The sequence below is a fragment of the Procambarus clarkii genome, chromosome 28, assembly GCF_040958095.1.
Source record: "Procambarus clarkii isolate CNS0578487 chromosome 28, FALCON_Pclarkii_2.0, whole genome shotgun sequence".
Lineage (NCBI taxonomy): Eukaryota > Metazoa > Arthropoda > Malacostraca > Decapoda > Cambaridae > Procambarus > Procambarus clarkii.
The window spans coordinates 9730618-9753578 of NC_091177.1; the positions used below are offsets into that span (position 1 = coordinate 9730618).

Genomic DNA, 22961 nt, shown 5'->3' on the forward strand with positions numbered 1-22961 from the left:
ATCATTTGGATAAAATGAAAGTACTTATTTGTTTCACCTAATTTAAATTGAATTATAGATTAATTTGATTGACTTTTAAGATTTTTACAAAACTTAATACACTCTGTCAGTGTCATGACACTCATAATAAAAGAAGTTTATACAACAAATGCAATGGATTAATTCAACTGCTACAAAGTGGGTAAAGATGTTCAAGCAAAGATATGACAGATTGTTCACTGTACTTTGTAATTCTAAAGTGTAATTTCCTACATGTAAATACAAGACGAGAGCTACACTCGTGTCCAATCTTCCCAGTACTCTTTCTCGTGTGATGGTTTGAAACTACTGTGCTGACGGTTTTGGCATCAACTTTCTTCTCTCTTAACTTGTTCCAATGGCCCACCACTCTGTTTGCAAAATAGAACATTCTAATATATTTTGGCACCTTTGTTTCATTAACTTAAACCTATGATCTCTTATTTCTGAAGTTGTAGATTTCAAGAATTTCTTTTTATAAATTTTATCTATTCCTGTTAATATTTAGTATATAGTGATCATATCATCTTTCTTCTTTCCTCTAGCTTTGGCATATTTAATACCTTTAGTCTCTTCTTGTAGCTCTTGTTTTTCAATTCTAAAAGCCATTCAGTAGCATTTATTTGCACATTTTCCAGTTTATTGATGTGCTGTTTTGAGATATTGGGCACAGTACAACCACTGCATATTCCATCTTTGGTCCCACAAACATTGTGAACAGTTTCTTCAGTGTTTCACCATCCATGTTCAGGCGATGAGTCACAATAAAGTGGCATTTATTAATGTTGATATCTATCGTTGACACCTTGGCATCTATCTCCCAAGTATTATTCCATACGCTTATTTTTTCCAGGTCATTTTGAAGAGCATGGCACATGTCAGTCTCTTATCTTCCTTAGTAGCTGAGCATTATCAGCAAACAAGTTCAGATAAATCTATATTTTCTTTAAGGTTGTTTGTATTGACAAAGAATATTATTGGTGCTAGACCCTTGTGGTAATCCACTGGTAACATTTCTCCAGACTGATGCATTGTCTCTAATTACTGCCCTAATTTTTATGTTGATTAGAAAAATTTTCATCCACGGCAAAAGTCCTTTTACCACCCCTCCAGCATTTTTCAGCTTCCAGAACAGCCTCTAGTGTGGGACTATCAAAACTTTTTTTTTTTTAAGTTCAGATAAATGCAGTCAAACCAACCATCTCTTTCCTGTGAAGTCTCTGATTCTGTCATAAAACTAAGTAGATTGTCTGTTCATTATTATGAAATTTTTAGTAATGGTGTATATCAGTTTCTTAAATACTGTACCATACCGTAGTATTAAAACTATTTTGCAATGGATTTTCTTGTGGATATTGCTTTTTAATTAATTTTTGTGCAATGATGTGACTGTAATATTAATTAACTTGTTAATGTATGAAAATTAATCATTACAAAAGAAGTGCTTTGACAGCTTGGCACGGAAGATCATTGACACATACCGACTGTGTTCAGAGCAGCTGTCATCACAGCATCACTATGACTATGGTATGAGGGCCGTCAAGGCTGTTCTTCTGGCTGCCAATAACCTTAAGCTCCAAATGCCAGATATCTCTGAGCCGCAGGTTGTCCTCAGGGCCATCAAAGATGTCAATCTACCCAAGTTTCTGGCTCAGGTGTGTTGCTCTAGTAGATCTCTTAGGTATCAATATCTCTAATGATTGTTTCAGAAAGATGTGATTATTCACACTGAATAACTACAATGTGCAGGACATTGGGTGGTCGGTCTCTAGAGTGTGGTGAGGCAACACAGATTCAAAATTACTGTGTGAGACACCACAAATTAGACAACACAAACCCTCACACAGTCCAGGACAGCATAATCTCTCACACATTCCATAACAATACAACTGCCCATATACTCCAGAACAACACAGTCGATTACATTCCAGGACAGCATTTTCCCCTCACACTCTCCTCTGGGGATAATGAGAAGTAACCATGGGTGTATTAATATGTGTGTGTGTGTAATTCAATGTACTCGAGTAATGAGTATATTGAAATAGATACAAAAGTGTGGGGAACACTAGGAACAGAGTGCTACATTGTGTTGATACCAGGGAATACTAGTTGTGTTTGATGTCAGAGAGCACTAGTTGTGTTTGATGTCAGAGAGCACTAGTTGTGTTTGATGCCAGAGAGCACTAGTTGTGTTTGATGCCAGAGAGCACTAGTTGTGTTTGATGCCAGAGAGCACTAGTTGTGTTTGATGCCAGAGAGCACTAGTTGTGTTTGATGCCAGAGAGCACTAGTTGTGTTTGATGCCAGAGAGCACTAGTTGTGTTTGATGCCAGAGAGCACTAGTTGTGTTTGATGCCAGAGAGCACTAGTTGTGTTTGATGCCAGAGAGCACTAGTTGTGTTTGATGCCAGAGAGCACTAGTTGTGTTTGATGCTAAAGAGTAGTTGTTTAACACCAGGAAGTGCTACATTAAGTATGGATCTTACAGGATGTACCACTGTTTGAAGGCATCGTGCAGGACTTGTTCCCATCAGAGAGACACAATGCCATCATGCCAGATGCTGCACTTGAAGCATCATTGAAGAAGACAATGGCTGACAATAATCTCCAGGTTTGTGCTAAATCAAGGTTGTCATAAGAATAATGAATATTTATTTCATAAAATTAGCATTAAACACATGCACACACACACATCACATGCATTGCCATCTACAACCCCTCATTTATTTGATTTTAAGCTTTATTTTACAAGATTGCTTACATGAAAAACTACACTGTATCATCACAGGATGTAGCTCTCATAGATCTATATGAATGCCAGGCAGGAAGTGATAATGCATTGTTCATTACCCTTCTGTATTGCCACATTGAGGTACTGGCAAAACTTAGAACAACAATCCTTAAGAAAGCGATCGATGCTTTTATTACAGGTACAATGGTTTTCTTGAGCAAAGGGGGCAATTTTTGTTTATGATCTAGTTCCTTGTATATATGGGACTTGACTTTTCGATTAGCAGAATTGTGGTATATTAGAAAACAAAGCACTCCCTGCTGGGTATCTGGCTGTGATGAGGCTCCTCTTAAGAATTTTATTGACTTTTCTGCGCTTCGAGTGCTTTATCAGAGAAGGCCATGCTGACTCTGTCAGCTTCAACCTTCAGGGAAACGAGCCCCCTTCAGAAAAGGGGGGGGGGGGGGCTTGTTTCCACTGTGGGTTATTAGGATTTCAGTAAGCAGTCATATTCACCTAGCTTCAGGTTGTTCTGCATTGGCAAATAATTCAGAGAGTAGGTTAACCTGTGAATGGGCAGACATCTTGTGAGAATGTAAAGGACATCATGAGCATTAGTGTCTTCAATCCTTTTATACATCTTCTCATGTACTGATCTTACTAATGACCATGTCACTGATATTCATTTCAACAGGCACTCAGAGGAATGTTCTCCAGGATAAATTATGCGTATTTCAGGCAAAACATCTTTTACTTGAGTTATAAGGTATTAGTTGAATGAGACTTGTTTTACTTGCAATAATTCAGAGTGAGGCCTAGAATGACTTTCATTCTTGAATTGTTCTGATGTTCACTAGGAGTTGGTCTGTAAGCCATAAGGGTGCCATATCCAAGAACTAGATATTAAGATTGCTGAACAGGTTTTCTGTGACTTCTTTAATGTCTAAAAAGGAAAAAAGAGTGGCAAGGGGGATTACTCTCCTGGGCCCCTTTACATGAGTTAATGTCATGTTTGCCAAATAGTAGCTTGTAATCCTCACTGTTGCATGTGTGTATGAATAGATAGAGGGGGAAAGAAATGATGATAAACACTATAGAATACAGTGCCCCTTGTGTCCACGTTGAAGGAACTTAAAGTTCAATTTGATCAGGACCTTTGGTATGTGATGTTGACAATGTATACTTGATCTAAATAAATAAATAAATAAAATAAATATGTTTATTCAGGTAAGGTACATACATACAAGTGATGTTACATTAATGGATTGATATATAGATAGAGCTAGTACATACAATGCCTAAAGCCACTATTACGCAATGCGTTTCGGGCAAGAAAAACATTAATAACTAGAACTTATTACTAATTGAGCATAAAGAATAAAAAATGTTGAAAACAAATACAAATAAAGATAAAAAAAGGGGGAACATGACTGAAAAAGCAGCACAAATACAATAGGTTGACAAACAGTGTTGATTAAAAAAAAAAATAATAATAATAAAATAAAATAACAGACATGGGTTGACAATAAAGGAGTGAGGTGGGTTACAGGGAATTTATTAGGTAGTGTTTAGTTTTTATCTTAAACTGGTTGAGAGAGGTACAGTCTTTAACATGGTTGGGAAGGTCATTCCACATTCTGGGTCCCTTGATTTGTAGAGCATTTCTAGTTTGATTAAGTCGTACTCTAGGAATATCAAAACTGTATTTATTCCTGGTGTGGTGCTCATGGGTTCTGTTACAACCTTCAATGAAGCTTTTGAGGACATCTACATAGTTTGCCACTTCACAACAGTAGAGAATAAAAATATTGCTGTTTTGGTTTTAACCTTTTGAGTGCCACAGCTAACTCAGTTAACTTGAGCACCTTGAGACAATGGTTCAATTCATTATAAGTCATGAATTTCACTACTGTGAGTGATCAAAACACACCTCTTAAACATTCCTTGCCTCAACTTTATAAAACAATTACTTCTAATGTAATACAGTACATATATATGCTTCAATGGAAAATATTACTACACATTCACTGAGGACTTTAGACACATATTACAATTTGAAATGCTAATTTTTAGTAGTAAAGTAGTAGTAAAGCAATCAGTCACCAGAGAAATCTGCCTTCTGATCTAGTCACAGGTAAGTCACAGGTCAACATAAGCATTATGTCATGACATTCTAGGATGTGCCGTGGTTCCGGGAAAAGATGGTGCAGCTGTACAACATGATTCTGGTGCGTCATGGTGTCATGGTGGTGGGAGAGCCACTGAGTGGCAAGACCCGTGCTTACCAGGTATGTGGGCCTGGTAAGGGCCAGAAAAAAGTATTTTGGACAACATTTGAAGAGTAAAAATCCATTGCCAGCTAGGCTTATTTTTGTTTGAGATTAACAAATTACATTTCAGACCTGTTTCTTCCTTAATAATAATGCATTTTGACTGAATTTAATTTTAGTTTTGAATGCAAGAGTTATACTGGATGACAATCTTTTCTTAAAGGTTGTTCCTCGCATAATACTTACCTATATTAAATTTAATTTTGTTTGTTGTGTAAGGATGTGCAATAGAAGTGGGAAGGGCAAAGGAAGGAGAGCTGTGCAAATAATGTAAATAATAGTTTTCAAAGCAAGAAAAATTATGTTATATAATATATGTATGTATAATATATATATATATATATACAGTGGTACCTCGGAATGCGATTGTCCCTGTATGCGAGGTTTTCGGAAGGCGAGGTGTATTTACTCCAAAAATTTGTCTCGGAAGGCGATGGTTACTTCGGGAGGAGAGTTTGGACGCGAGTTTGTTGATACGCGTACAGCCGACCTAGCGCGTGGTGGTTCGGCGATCGTCGCCCCTCCGCCCCGCCGCCCCTCAGTTTATTATTGTCTCGCGCTCAGTGACTACCCCCACATCAATTCTTCTCGCGGATTTTCAGTGTTTTGTTGGATTTTTGGTGATTTGTCTATACAATTTGTTATTATATATCTCACCATGGGTCCCAAGAAAGCCAGTGGTAAGGATAAAGGCCAGAAAGCTCATGTGAGGATGACAATAGAGGAGAAACAAGAGATCATTCGGAAGCATGAGAACGGTACACGTGTTGTTGAACTTTGTAGGCAGTACAACAAAGCCACATCAACAATATGCACTATACTTAAGAAGAAAAATAAGATTATGGGTGCTAAAGTGGCAAAAGGAGTAAGAACATTAACGGCACAAAGACCACAAATACTTGAAGAAGTGGAAAAGTTGTTATTAATTTGGATACACGACAAGGAGTTGAGGGGTGATAGTGTTTCGGAGGCCATTATTTGTGAGAAAGCCAGGGTGTTGCACGAAGACCTTCTAAAGAATACCCCTGCAACGAGTGATGCAGATAAGAAAGAGTTTAAGGCAAGCAGGGGCTGGTTTGAAAAATTTAGAAAGAGAAGTGGTATCCATAGTGTTACAAGGCATGGGGTTATGTGATGTGATTATGGAAGGGGACTCCCCTTCCAAACAGTAACTCCTCTCCTCCTCCCCCCTCCTCACCATCTTCCATACGCCTACAGCACTCGACAGCAAGGTAAGTAATAACTGGAACACAGATTTGTAGGTTTATTTAGATGAATTAGGTAAATTAGGTATAAAAATTTAGTTTGATGTGGGGTTTTTGGGGTAGTCAGGAACGGATTAATTCATTTCCCTTTATTTCTTATGGGGAAATTAACTTCGGAATGCGAGTTTTCGGAAGGCGAGGCGTCTCCAGGAACGGATTAAACTCTTATTCTGAGGTATGCCTGTATATATATATATATATATATATATATATATATATATATATATATATATATATATATATATATATATATATATATATATATATATATATATATATATATATATATATATATATATATATATATATATATATATATATATATATATATATATATATATATATATATATATATATATATATATATATATATATATATATATATATATATATATATATATATATATATATATATATATATATATATATATATATATATATATATATATATATATATATATATATATATATATATATATATATATATATATATATATATATATATATATATATATATATATATAATATAATATAATATAATATAATATAATATATATTATATATATATATCAGTGGCCAAGTGACTATTACACTTTGCTTTTGCACAGGAAACCCAGATGTATATATACTTTAATTATACATATTTATATTAATAAAAATATATTTGCTATATTTTCTGGGAGGGAGCCCCTACGGCTCCCTGGAGCTATCCAGGCTGATTAGGATATCCCTAACTTTGGCATCAGTCGATGTGAATGAAGTTCTATTCCTACCGAGGACCACGAGTCAGGACCTGGTCCCCTCAGAGAGGCACGAGGAGCAATGGCCTATAGAAATGCACATGTGATTGTGGAGCAATGACATGTGCATTTCTATAGGCCATTGCTCCTCGTGCCTCTATGAGGGGAGCAGGTTCTGACTCGTGGTCCCTGGTAGGCCTAGAACTTCACCCACATTGACTGATGCCAAAGTTAGGAATATCCTAATCAGCCTGGATGGCTCCGGGGAGCCACCGGGACTCGCCCAGAAAATGGCGTTTCATTACATTCAACACTGGTTTTTTATTCAAATATTTCATAATTTATCATGTACTATATATACTAAATAGCCCCTAAATGATTAGATTAAGAGTTAGTGAGATTTGTATGCTATTTAAATGCAAAATTTTTGTATTAGAATATGAACTTGCATCTTGATCACACTGTGTGTCAGTAACATAGCTGCCTGTTTATAGCGGAGATCACAGCATCTGTATATACACTGTAGATATGGGCACACTGATAGATCTATAGCTATGGAGGCTGTGAAGAAAGAATCTGTAGTTGATGTGGTTGTGACATTGCAAGATATACTAACCTAATAGCTTACAGTGAATATACATGATAAATTAGTTTGTAGCAGAAGTAAAACCGTATCTGACAAAGGTTGATGAAAAGTGGCGTCAGTGAAGCATGTGAATGTTTCAAAACTAATCATTTAATAGTTAACAACTCTGTTGGCCATGAAATTTATAAATAAAGATTCTAAATAAATAATAATGTAATACAATTTACTTGAAAGTATTCTCATACTTGAGCACTGCTAATTCAGTCTTTCGTAAATCTTTTGTTATTAGTCATTTCATCGTAATCATGAGAATAATACATTTCTAATTTGCCTTTGTCAGTAATCCCACTGAGTATCCCAAAATAACATGGAAATTTTGTTATGTCACAGCATCTGAGGACTAAAAGTAGTAATTAGAATGTGTGTATTTTGTAAATTTTTGGGGCATTAATTCTGTGAGATAAGAGACTGAAATAGTTTACAAAGACTTTTGCACACTTGTTTCTATAGTAAGCACTTCTTTATCTGGTTGGTAACAAGTAGGAAGGTGTATTGTTGAGTAAAAGATGAGTAGGCTAAATAAAATTATGGTAGTGTATTGGCATCTGGTATGTAAGAGATATATGCCTTCAACTGCAATACAATATACTGTACTGTAATTCTATGATAATTAGCACATAATATATGCCATATTATTAACAAGAATAGCAGATTACAAGGCTATTAAGTCAGGTCTCTAAACAATTAGAACTACTCAGTATATTACTCTTAGCAATTCTAATCCCATTTAAACTCAGAAATTTCTACTTGCCAAGGCAAGATCGTCGATAATCATTCCTACCAACAGACACTGGCGGAGTCGTTGCAGAAGAAGGGGCGTCAGAGGAGACTGGGCATGTTCAAAGCTGTCGCCAAAGGGGTCTCTTATATTAGCATTTTGTTTTGGATTGTTGTTCGTACTGGAGAGTCTGGTTGCCTTGGTTGATAGTCCTGGATGTCGGCTGACCAAAGTTGCTGCTTATATTTATTTATTCGAACATGGTGTGTTTGGTATTATACAAAATTGAATATTATCTATTTTGATAAGCTAATCAGAATTGAAAGTTGGTAGTCGATCTCGGGGAAAACCCCCCACAAAAGACGCCATGTTCTCAAAACCATTTTTTATTTTGTGTGCTAATGTTTGCTGAGGCAAGAGTGGATGAACTGTGTGCAGCATCACCCAATCGCAGGCTGCCTGACTTGCCCACCTATCTTCACCCTCACCCTCATCCTTGCTATACTCACCCAGACTGGCTCTTCCTCTCCACTCACTCATTATGCTCGCTGCAAGTGGCAAAAAAAAAAGTGTCCACAGAAAGCTATATGGAATCTATAAATATTTTTATAATTATATGACAGCAACAAAAATTTCCTATGGGCAATTTTTTGGGAAAAAAGAACTGTCATTCTAAGCACTTCAGGGTGACAAGTCATTATGAACTCTTATATCTTGTATTTTACGTTAGTCCATCATTAGCCAGTCAGTACTACTTTATTGAGCAAATTCTCATGCATATTTACTGAAAATTTATCATCCCTATATTGACTTTTGGCCATGATTATGTTTTGAATGTAACAGTTGATATTTTATTTTTAGTGTATACATACAACATATTTTTTTTTTTGAGATATATACAAGAGTTGTTACATTCTTGTACAGCCATTAGTACGCGTAGTGTTTCGGGCAGGTCCCTGGAATACGACCCCCACGAAAAATCGCTTTTACAACCAAGTACCCATTTTACTGTTGAGTTAAACAGAGGCTGCAATTAAGGATTTGCACCCAGTAAATCCTCCCTGGCCAGGATACGAACCCATGACAAAGCGCTCGCGAAACACCAGGTGAGTGTCTTACCACTTCACCACGGAGACTGGTAGACTGGAGACGGGAATGTAAATATTTTTTATATTATGCAAGCCCTATGAATGATATGCTGTGATCTTAATATGACATTTGTTAATACTGTAATACAAAATTATTTATAGCTTGTTAATGTGCATAATGATGTCCTAACCATAACATTTTTGACATAGTGTGATCATCTTGGTGTGCTGGGGACAAACTTGGTTCAAGGGATTCCATGAATAGGTTGGCCAATGCAGCACTAATGGGGGCTTTATTGTCATATGTGATTTGTTGATGTTAGAATCGAGAGCCAAAGGATAAATAATTATAAAGACTAGGTTTGTGTGTCCTTGTTAGATTTGATAAAGACTTACAGGAAAAACAATATCTGCAATTTGAGATTATTCTCTTCTCATTGTCTCTGTATATTTGTATTTTGTTGATGATGTGTGCAACTCTACTGTATTTCTTAATTTTGTATTATAGACATTCTATCCATTGAAAAATAATTAATTTCTGGTTCATTTAAATTTTTTCAATGGATAGATGTCTGTAATTCAAAGTAAAGAATACAGAGTTGCACACATAACCCCTTCCATGACAGTTGTTAAGATTTTGTGGAATTTTGTATACATATTGCATTTCAGTTTAATATTAAAATGCTAGTCTTCATAATTACTTATCCTTTTGCTCTCGAGTCTAACATCAACAAATCACATATGACAATGGAGCCCCCATTAGTGCTGCATTGGCCAACCTATGCACTCGTAGCGTTTGCCCGAAGTGCTACGCATGCTAGTGACTGTTCAAGAATGTAAGAACTCTTGTGTATATATATATAAATAAAAAAATAAATAAAAATATTTATTGTTCTGCATTTTGGAATGATCTGCACAACTTTAGAAGTCATGCCATGATAATTTATTTTATAATATGTCAACATTTGTAAAATCTCATTACTATATGTTAAAAATAAAGTAGTAGTAGGCATCCATCAGTTTCGGGAGACTATTTATTTATTTATTTATCTGACAGTGTCAGATCACAGAGGAAGAATTGAAACAGGAATTTCCTTAAGTACTTTCATATATTAATACATCTTCAGAAGGAATAGGAATCCTGTTTACTATTCCTATTCCTTCTGAAGATGTAGCAATATATGAAAGTACTTAAGGAAATTTCTGTTTCAATTCTTCCTCCATGGTCTGACACTGTCACATTTTTCATCACATGTTAATTTTTGTGATTTACACACATTTATTTATATATATACAAGAAGATACATGGGTTTGTGAGAGTACATAGCATGATGTGTTTACATTCTTGTAAAGCCACTTGTACGCACAGCGTTTCAGGCAGGGTCTTAACACTTTGGCACGGGCACGATGCAGTATTGCGTCAAAAATTTATTAGACGAATGTGCAAGAATGATGCATCGGTGCATCAAAAATTTAAAAAATTCGGCCTGCTTTTGGCTTGGTTGCAGGTGGGGTGCGCCGCGGTTTTTAACATTATATGCATATACTCCTGTATGGAATTTTATTGTGAACACATTGATACCAAAATGAAAGACCTAGGACGAGAATTAAGGTGACCAAAGTGAAAAGAGTATACACATTTTTTGCTCTTGGGCGCTCACGGGTAACACGCTGCCAATTTCTCGATTTCGTGTGGGTGGTATGCCTTGTTTGTGTTCTTTATATGCATATATATATTCCTGTAGGGAATTCCATTGCAAACACATTGATACCAAAATGAAAAATATAGGACGAGAATTGAAGTGACAAAATTTAAAAAGAGTGAAAACCAAAATTGAAAACCACGTGTTCCCGTGGAAGGCCCGGCCCACCTTGGGGTGGTCTGGCGCTCACTTGCCCAAAGCGCGAAAGTGTTAATCTAACAGATAATATTAAGTAGGTAAATTCTAGCAAAATTTATAAAATGTTAATAAGTATATTTAAGAAAATTTGATAAAGATTAGTAGGTTTATTAAAGCACATTGATAACTTTAATTGGTAGCATTAATAGCTTGATTAATAATTTGACAAAGATTAGTAGGCACATTAAAGCATATTGATAGCACATATAAGGTGAAAGCAATGATCACAAAGGGAAAGTTGTATGGCTTAGGTACATATATTTTTGGGGATTGGGTAGCACACAATATGTGTTCAATATAACAACCATGATATCAGATGATATCAATGATTTGAGTGGCAAAGTTATAAGGCTTAGGTACATATATTGGGGGATTGGGTAGCACTAGATACAGTGTGAGTTTAAAGCACTAGGTAGGAAACTATGAAGATGAAATAGGTATTTTTTTTGTTTTGTTTTTGAATAAGGCAAAGGTTGGACAGCTTTTCAATTCATTAGGGAGTGAGTTCCATAGAGTAGGTCTCTTTATTTGCATAAAGTATTTACACAGATTAAGTTTGACTCTGGAGAGTTGCGCTCTATGGAAATGTGCTCTGGTTATCAATCAGGAGTGGCCTCTCCAGGGTGCAAAGCCAGGGTAGGCTGATACAGGGAAGAAGCTGTCACCCATGCAGCAGGTCCCCTCTTCCTCTCCACAGTATAGAAAGTCTCCAATGGAAAGGCAAACGCCGATACAATTGGTTCCAGCACTGTCACAGGAACTGTCAGAACTAGGTTGAAGGCAACAACGAACTGCCCTAGGGGCTCCAGCTCCGGAGATTACCTCGAAGTTGGTAAAAGAAGGCACAGGGACTCTTAACCCGGAGACTACTGTGGTCAGGGCAGGAGAAGAACCACCTCAGTAAGGGCAAGAATGACCCCAGCCTCCTGAAGCAGAGCTTGGGATGCATAAGCCCCAGGAGGTGAACGTCCGAGCCCTGCACCTATGGGTTCCAGACAGAGATCGTCACAGCCCCCTTTAATTCGAAGCCGGCTTCCTTCATGCCCCAGCAGAATAAAGAATAATAATTATTAATTAATTTGAATGGTTATTGTAATAATATAATTAATGAATAATTATTATTCTCCCTTCTGCTGGGTTATGAAGATGACCCAGCAGAAGGTCATCTTTACTTTAATACAAATACTTTAAAATAGAAGGAATACTTTAAAACAAAGTGTGGCATTGAGTGTGTGAATACATGAACAAAGTGTGGTAACTACAATATTACCTTAATTTACCAGAGGGTCACAATCCATCTACTGGCCTCAGTGGTACAGGAAGCTGGCAGCTTATCAAAGGTCCTCAATTTTTCCCTGGTGATTTTTTTATCTTGTAGCACAGTGGTCTGTCATTGGCTCACAACTGAGGGTCTCTGCTTCAGTCCATGGCAAGACAGAGATGGTTATTCCATAGTCATGTTTCCTTTCACCTGATGCATCTGCTAATCAAGCAGTAAATAGATACCCAGAAGTTAGGCAACTGTTGTGGGTTGCATCATGGGGAAGGTTAGTAGTTGGCCACGGGGGACCTTGATACTTTTAAGTACGGACTTTTTTTCCCCGACACATCTGATCTTGCCCATATAGGTAAATGTGACTGTTTGGTTGGATCCTGAAAATAATGTAACTCAAACTGCTACTGCTTTAGCAAGAACAATGAAGACAATTTGTCATATGTTAAAAATCTTGGATGCTACTATTATGTGTATCAAGAAATACAATAACAAAATTAGTTATAATTATGAAGATGCCATTTTCAGAATACTGTATGATAACTTAATAGTGGATAATGAAGTTTCAGATCAATTGCATGTTAATTTGCAAAGTACTGATTGACTCCTTGTAATTAACGAAGTGTAATTACCTAAGTGTAGTTACAGGATGAGAGCTACGCTAGTGGTGTCCCGTCTTCCCGGTACTCTGTCTTATAACATTTTGAAATTACTGATGGTTTTGGCTTCCACCACCTCACCTAACTTGTTCCAACTGCCTACCATTCTGTTTACTAAAGTGTATTTTCTTATATTTCTTCGACAGCTTTGTTTAGTTAGTTTAAATCTATGACCTCTTGTTCTTGAAGTTCCATGTCTTGGGAATTCTTCCCTATCAATTTTATCGATTCTCATTACTATTTTGTACGTAGTGATCACATTGCCTCTTTTTATTCTATCTTCTAGTTTTGGCATATTTAATGCCTCTAACCTCTCCTCACAGCTATTGTCCTTCAGTTCTGGGAGCCATTAATTGCATGTCTTTGGACTTTATCCAGTTTGTTGATGTGCTTCATAAGATATGGGTACCATACAACCGCTGCATATTCCAGCTTTGGTCTAACAAAAGTCACGAACAATTTTTTTAGTATTTTGCTATCCATGTGGCTTTAAAAACAAAATTATTAGAGTTTAGCAGAAGAAGAAGAAGAAGAGGCTTGTTCCCCATTCTTTACTAAATGCAGTACCAAGAATTTATTTACTGGCATGCATCAGCTGCATGTGAGGGACCAACATTTTCATACAGCCACTCTTCTGATGGATGACTCTGTTTTCCTATTATTTCCTTGGTGATCCTTGGTTCCCTCACTAATTTATTAAATGATTCTGGTCCTTCACTTGGCTCACATCTATCTGATGTGATGATGAATTCAAGAACTTAGATTAGATTTAGTTATTTGAGATATTCTGGAGCACTGATGTGTATACCTCATTGCTCCAGCATTGGCTCTGGAGAAAGTTATTTTGCTTCTTGATGATGGTAATACAGGCATGGCACATTAATAGTGTGTCTTGGTTTTTGGAATACTTTGGAAAGATTGAATTTAATCATGTATGTTTGGAAAAAAAACTCAAACAGAAATCTTGCAATACATGCACACAATCTTTTGTTTATAGGTTTTAGTTTACATAAATACTGTGTTTTTTCTTGAGATTGTCTTTTCTCTTCCCTCTTCTTTAAAAACATTGGAGTCTGTAACTGGTTGAGTCAACTGCACCTTTCTTGTTTACTGTACTCTCATTCATCCTTTGGGTTTGCCCAAGCTCATGCTCTTTTTTGCTCTCACTCTTCCTTTAGATTCACCCACACTTATCCTTTGGATTCACCCACACTCATTTTTTAGATTTACCCACCTTCATCCTTTGGATTCACCCACATTTATCCTTTGGAGTCACCTACACATCCTTTGGATTTTGTATTCATCCACACTCACCCTGTGTTCATTCTCATTCATCCTTTATACAAAGTTTTCAATACTGTGTTTAATGTTCACAATTTTTTTTTTTTAACGTTTTGATATCGGAGGTAGTCACAAAGTAGCGTATGCATGATGCTGTTGAGGGTCCGCATGCGACCAGCAAGGATGACGTAGAATGTAAATGGACCATAATTCTGTGCATGGAAGCAAGTGCCTGCATGTGTATAGTGTTTTGGTCATCTGCATGGTGGTAATGCACCAAGAATGTGGAGGAAATTTATGATCAACATTTTCAAAGTGATGGTCTTTTTATTTGATTTTGACATGCATAATGAAAACCACTAGCTCAAAGAAAAAATGTCTAGTTCTTTACTGTATTTGCCTGTTTTGTAAACTGAATTGAATCCCTTACATGTATTACAAAAACCGCTAAATGATTTTTTTTTTAAATGTATCTATTTTCATATATTACAGTACTTGTATTGTAACTCATTACTGTTTGTAAGAGTCCACCTCTAATAACATTCTGCTTGATAATTTTGAAATTGGTCATTGTACTTATTACAAAATTTTAAGACAAAGGGAACACACATCTTCTTTTCACAATAACATAAAGTTATCTTAATCTTGAGCAGTGGTTGTGGTGATGAATTATAAATGTGGCGCTTCATTTTATTGTGAGTTGAAAGTGAACACAGCATTTCTTTTTTACATTTTTATCCCTTTTCTTAAATATATATATATAGAGTACAGGTGTTTTACTGATAACGATTTATTAGTAAAAAAGTACACATTATAGTCTGTGATTTTATCCTTATAAAAGGCTTAAAAATAACTGCAACATTATTTTTAATTTCAGTTATAGCGTACATTATATTAATAATTCATGTCCCCTTTCATAAGAACTCACAATAATTTCAGGCACCACTTCTAACATGAAATTTGGCTCATGTTCTGCATTTCAAAACAGGGTCTGGCGACAGCTTTGGACAAAGTAGGGCGAGAGAGGAAGATGGGTGAGGAGCGTGGTGTACAGTACAAGATTATCAACCCTAAAGCTCTTACACTGGGCCAACTCTATGGTGCCTATGACCCTTTTTCTCATGAGTGGTCTGATGGTAATGCTGTACATCTTGTAATAGCTTGAAGGAATGAATTTGATATGTAGTTGATTAGTTGTCAAGACTCTTTAATTAAATTTATTTATTATGTACCCCATACCCATCTTATGATTGTTTGTGGATATGGTTAGATTCACATAAAGAGCCCAGGAACTGGGAGGTGAATTCACCCCAATTTACTGCTAGGTGAACAGGCACATTGGGTGATAGGAAATATGCACAATCATTGGGCAGAGAAAAAGTTTAAGTGTGGAGTGGCTATGAGGGTAAGCGAAAGAAGGGGAATTTTAGTGGCCCATTCAATATGGATTTACAAGTAGTAGTGATACCGTGGTAAGTGTTTTGTGCTAAGTTAGGTAGTATATGTGTAAATTGGCACAAGAAGCTGCCAGTGTTGTGGGAAACAAGGATGATGAAGTATTAATAAAACATCGTAAAATTCAAGTTTACATACAAAATACAATAGAGGTGATAAAAGTTTTACTTGGTTTACAACTTTATTTATTTATTTATTTATTTATATAAACTGAATATACACCTACAACTGAAGTACATATTCAGAAGTATATTCAGGTACAACTGAATATAACAAGTTGCATTGGTCATCAGGGGCTTTGTCTTGTTTATACAGTATAGGGATTTTGAGATTAAAAGAACTAGACTGTTAAGTGACAAAACTCATTTCACTAAAATCAGCATGAGTGGATGGATGGTTTGGTGTGTTTGGGCATATCCTGGTGAGGATAATTAGTCTGTATTCAACAGGAGTGCTGGCCAAAACCTTCCGGGAGATGGCAGTGTCAACATCTGAGGAGCGAAGATGGCTGGTGTTGGATGGGCCAGTTGATGCTGTTTGGGTAGAAAACCTCAACACTGTCCTTGATGATAATAAGAAACTTTGTCTTATGTCTGGAGAGATCATTCAGGTGAGTTGCAGTGGATGACAGAATAAAACTGTGCTTAGCTTATAGATGAGGACCTCAGTGAGGACTTGATGACTTGCCTTATGTTGTATGTCAGAGATACGTTGTTTCTCTCCTTCCTTTGAATAGCTAGTTGATGTTAGTGATAATTAGTTGTATAGCTATTAAGGAATAAGGTAAAGGATGCCAGCAATGAGCCCTGTAGGTTGTATAAAAGGACTAGAAATGGTTCATTTAATATTTATATTGAGCCACTTTCATGGTGAAACAATAACTTTTGATGACTTTAAATTTTAGTAATTGTAAATCTAATCATCTTAGAGACTGAATTCTAAGAATAACCATCATTTATCATTTTCCAGAGCTTGAACGTCTGTTGTAATTTTGTCTCCAATTCTCAAAAATTTGGGTTTACTGTATACAGTGATACCTCGGAATACGAGTGTCCCTGTATATGAGTTTTTCGGAATACGAGCAGGATTTGCTCGGAAAATTTGCCTCGGAAGGCGAGGGTTGCCTCGGAAGACGAGGGTGTTGATACGTGTATGGGCTGACTAGCGTGTGGTAGCACGGCAATCGCGCTTCAGTTTACCAGTGCCTCGCGCCCAGTGACTATCCCGCCTGAATTATTCTCAAGGATTTACAGATTTTTGTCGGATTTTTTGCCATTTGTGCATAAAAGTTGTTATTATATATCTCGCCATGGGTCCCAAGAAAGTCAGTGGTAAGGTTCCACCTAAGAAAATAGTTGTTAGTAGAGGCAGTAGAGGATGTCCCTCTAGGGTGAATGTATTAAAATCATTGGAATATGCTGTCAAACACAGCTGTTCATAAATAGGCAACAAACAGCTAAAGAGATAGCTGACAGTTAAAGAGTCGATCAAAAGCTAAAGTTCCATAGCCCAGTAGGCGAGGTCTGACCTTGCCAGTACATTTAGATCATGTACCACACACACACCATGATTTTAGCATGTGACAGTAATAATGTGAGTAAACATACCACACTTTACCTGTTTCATTCATTCTAGATGCCTAACAAGATGAGCCTTATCTTTGAGACGTGTGACCTGGAGCAGGCATCCCCAGCAACCGTATCTCGTTGCGGCATGATCTACATGGAGAGCCAACAGCTAGGCTGGCGACCTCTCAAGGTGAGGCATACCAGCAAGAGGTATGTGGTGAGGTATCATGATCAGGAGTTATGTATAATATATATATATATATATATATATATATATATATATATATATATATATATATATATTATATTATATTATATTATATTATATTATATTATATTATATTATATTATATATATTATATATATATTTTTTGGCAGGTCCTTAATATAACAGATAATTTTAAGTAGGTAATTTCTAACAAAATTGAAATTTTCATTTAACAGGTACATTGTAAGAAAATTTGACAAAGATTAATAGGTACATTTTTGTAAAGTTTGAGGATTATCAACAGGTACATTGTAGCATAATTTGAAGATTATTTCGTGGTGTAATGCAGTAAAATATGCATTCTAAAATATGGCTCAAAATATGTAAAATATATCAGTATAACAACCATGATATACGATGATAACAATGATTACAATGATAAAGTTGTATTTCTTAGGTACATATATTGGGGGTTTGGGTAGCACCAAATGCAGTACAAGTTTAAAGCACTAGGTACGAAACTATGAGGATGAAATTAAGTCAACTCTCGTATCAGGCACAGTTGAGGGCCAATGAGCTAACAACACTGCATACTAGGCATGACAGGGTGGATCTCATTGAAATTTTTAAAATACTAAATAGTTTGGAGGATGTTGATCCGGTCAATTTCTTCAAAAGGTCAGATGTAACACAAACAAGAAGCAATGGTATCAAGCTCAATAAGCCACAATGTAGAACTGTGAACAGGAGATGCTTTTTTCACTTACAGGTGTTATAAACCCATGGGGCCACCTTATCCACTGAAGCTGTAAATGCCAAAACTCTGTTAAATTTTAAAATCCAAATGGAAAAGATCATAACAAGTGGGGAGGTACCTTTGACAAGTCACCGGCTTCCTGTCCTCACTTGAGGTCACTAGTGTTAATGACCCTCAGGTAAATTCAGGTAAATCTATCACTTTTGACTGACCAAGGCTGTGATAGTGAATAAGCGTTTGCTTTGCTGGGTGTTTATCATTCTTACAAATCCCTACCTTTCATTCTTTAGATATCAGTGTGATAATTGCATTCTTTTAACATATATGAATTGTTCTTGCTTATTAAATATAATGGTCAAGAGTTTCATTGTTTAATCTGTAAATTCCTCTAATGTTCTTGAATACTGTTTGCTAGGTGGGATACTTTAATGTTTCTTTGTTTTAATTAACACTGTTAGTTCACCCTGAGTAGAAATCATTGTTAAACTAAAGAATCTAAGATTTGCTTCATTATCAACTAAGAACAGGTGTAATAATTTTTTTTACAAACATATAACTGATAGGTATTATGGTATTTATTTTATGCAACTTTAAAATTATATATGAGAAGCCTTGCTATTATACAGTAAGATGTGACTAGGTATAATGTTTGCTGAGAAGTGTTTCTTTGTCCTCCAAAATAAAGCTTATTCTGTTCTTTCACACCAATAAGTGATTTGTGTTTACTTTATCAAGTAATAACTTCAAAATGTTTTATCAGGTAATTTATGAATATTATTCTTGTGTGCCTTCTATTTAACACTAGTACTGTACATGGAATGTTTCTGAGAGTTTATAATATATTATATTATATCGGGAGTACATCAGTATCAATAAAATTATATCAGTAATATGAAATGAAGATCTGATTTTCCATAAAGAATTCAGTCAGAATTTTAAGAAAAATAAATAAATTTCTTAGTCCATAGATATCTTTGAATACTTGATGTTCATTGTTCAATTACAAAATAATGTGGCTGTTTATGACTCTTAGTGAGAGTATTTTCAGTGTTCCTGGTAACTTGTAGATATAGACAGGCATTATTTTGAGAATTGTTTTGCATACTTAGGAATTTTGTATAACTCATAATATTATTAGAATTATATAAACTAAATTTAGCAAACAATGAGGGTACGTATATTGTACAACCAAAATTTTAACTTGTATCTAGTTAGATAAAACAAACACAAAAGGCATAATTCCCAGCTAAATATATACTGTACTTGGTAATTATTATTTTCATACACCTGTGCAGGATTCGTATATGTCTAGCCTTCCGGTGGCAATCAAAGGGGACGTGAAGCAGATGGTAAATGATGTGATAGAATGGCTCATGCCTCCAATCTTTGATTTTGTTATGAAGAAGTGCAAGTTTATGATCCACACCTCAGAGCTGCATCTTTTCCAGGTGAAATTATGATCCTTCATTTTCTTTTATCAGTGTGTAGTAAATTGCTAACTTATCAATTTACTACACACTTTTTTTCTGCTTACCAAAAATGGCCCACTAGATACTCAGATTAGTCGTCGAAGCTTCAGCGTTCGAGCAAGCTCGGCATCTCACCCACTTAAAGTTTGAGAATAGGTTGAGGATGTTTCGTCCCCAAGGCCTCTAATCATTCGCTTTACCAGATGAAATTCATCCCACGAGTTTCAGCTATCCTGAGGGAAACTTCAGAAATTACTAGCTCATTACTGCCCTGTGTAATAGTAAAAGTAATTACCTAACTTTTTACCCGAGTGTCGTTATAGGATGAGAGCTACACTCATGGTGTCTTGTCTTCCCTGTACTCTGTGTTATATAACACTTTGAAACTACTGAATGGTTTTAGTATCCACTGCTTTTTACTAAACATGTTCCAGAGAGAGCTACCATTTTGTTTGCAAAAGAGAACTTTCTCATTTTTCTTTAACACCTTTATTTTCTTATCTTGAATCTATGACCTCTTGTTCTTGAAGATGCTGGTTTAAAAAAAAATTCCTCTGTGTCTGTTTTGTTGATGTGTTACTATTTTGTTATGATGTGATCATATCATCTCTTTTCCTCATATCATCTAGTCTTGACACGTTTAATGTCTCCAGCCTCTTCTCATAGCTCATTTTCTTAAGTTCCAGGTAGCATGCCTTTGCATCCTTTCCAATTTGTGTCTGTGCTTCATGAGATATGGGCACCACACACTTATAGGAACATAGGCTCCTGTCACTGTGCTCTTTTTATGGTCCTCTGGAGATAGCTTACTATCCAGAATTACTCCTAGATCTGTTTCCTTATCAGAGGTTTTAATATCTTGTTACACAATTTTTAGGTTAAGTATGACCTGTTTTCACCTATGCCACATTCCATTGTGTGATATTTATTTATGTTGTATGTCATCTGTTATATGTGACTCCACTTGCTTATTTGGTCTGGGTCATTTTGGAGGGTAATACAGTCATCTAATTCCCTAACTCTTCCTACCAATTTTGCATCACCTGCAAACATATTCATGTAACTGTTTGCCCTCTAGTAAATCATTTATATAGATAATAAACATAATGTCATCTGCAAATCTGATGATGTGGTTTGTAATATTCTCTTCTATGTCATTGATGGATATGACTAAGAGAGATGGCCTCAAAAATTAAACCTTGCTGTACCTCCACTCACCACATTTCTCCAGTCAGATTCATTTTCGTTTAGGACAACCCTTTGCTTTCTTTGTTTTAACCATTGTTTTATTCTAGTAATTTTCCATTTAAAATATTCTGTATGCTTGTAATTTCCTTGCCAGTCTTTTATGAAAGGCTAGCAAGAAAAGTACAGGCACATAGAATAAATGGCAGAATACTAGAATGGATAAAACAATAGTTAAAACAAAGAAATCAAATGGTTATCTAAACAGAAATAAATCTTTCTAGAGAAGTGTGAGTTTGATAAGATATTTAATCCTTGTACACTCTCTCTCGAACACTAACATGAACTTCACTCCACCAGTCCTTCTCTCGGATGTTGGACTCCCTCCTGGATGAGGTACGGGAGGCTGGCAAGCCTTTGGGTCCGAAGATCTCAGATGACAAGTTAACAACCCTCCTGCAGTACCTCATCACATTTATCCTTCCTTGGACAATCGGCTCCACCATCACTGGTGAGAAATTACTTGTTATCTTCCTATAAACAATTTTTATTTATACTGTAACAGGGTGTATATTATTTTTTATTTAAGTATTTTATATATTGGTCATGCTTCTTACATTCTTTATTGTCATGTTTCATAATAATAATAATAATAATAATAATAATAATAATTAATTAATTAATTAATAATAATAATCTTTATTCACAAAAATGTATGTATAATAACATAAGAGTAATGTACAATTGTAGGGACAGGAGTTACACATAATAATAAAGCCACTATTACGCAAAATGTTTCGGGCAAAATGCTTATTAACCTGGATGATTAATAGGGTATAGGTAGTTAAAGAGTAAAACTTTGTGCCATATCCTGTAAAAGACTTTCTCAGCAGCTTGCTCTGCAAAGCAATGGTGTCTGATCAGACATGGAGGGGAGGGGGGACAATGAGGAAAGAGTAGCCTACATTTCAACTGTTCATTGTCATGCTGTGTAATGTGGAAGAGCTTCATCTCCTGGCCAACAGAGTTTTATCATAATGTAAATCCATAGTGTTGGCACTACTACAAGCAGCAAGGAGTACTAGTGTGGAAAAATTGTGAGGCTTTTGTACCAGAAATAGCTACATTTGATGATATGCATATTGGTGACAATATGAGTGAAAGTCAGTATTGTATGGCTTATTTTGAGGAGTCGTTCATAAAACATCTCATTGAGGAAACCAGTTGGTATACAGTGAAACTAATTACAAATGGCTTATTACCAACTTCATGTTTGCTATCTTGAAAAGACACAACTGTATCTGAAATGTATGGATTTCTTGCAATGTGTATGATGATGCAACACTCAGGAAATATATTTCATCAGGATTATTGGAACAAAGACAGCATTGTTCCAACTCTAGTTTTTGGGAAATACATGTCTTGTAACAGGTTTCTGCTACTTTTAAGGTACTTCACTTTGAAAATAATGATATTGTAGTTCCAAATGATAGACTGTGGAAAGTGAGGAAAGTGTTCAGTGATCTGAGGGAAAAGTTCAGGGATTTGTTTGTACCAGGCCAGAATTTAGTGATTGATGAATTGCTAGCTTTTTTCAAGGGACGTTTTGCTTTCAAGCAGTTTATCACATTGAAACAGTACATATTTGGACTGAAATTCTTTGTGCTTC

General features: G+C 35.8%; 1 protein-coding gene across 1 annotated transcript in view; it reads left to right on the top strand.

Annotated features, from left to right (window-relative positions):
- LOC123755078 (dynein axonemal heavy chain 3-like) overlaps nt 1-22961 on the top strand; it is a 116017-nt gene that overhangs the window by 34512 nt on the left and 58544 nt on the right. The window contains 8 exon segments of the mRNA XM_069332650.1: nt 1472-1673; nt 2507-2629; nt 4927-5037; nt 15639-15786; nt 16555-16715; nt 17741-17863; nt 19934-20086; nt 21653-21803. Coding sequence (XP_069188751.1) covers nt 1472-1673; nt 2507-2629; nt 4927-5037; nt 15639-15786; nt 16555-16715; nt 17741-17863; nt 19934-20086; nt 21653-21803 — 1172 coding nt within the window.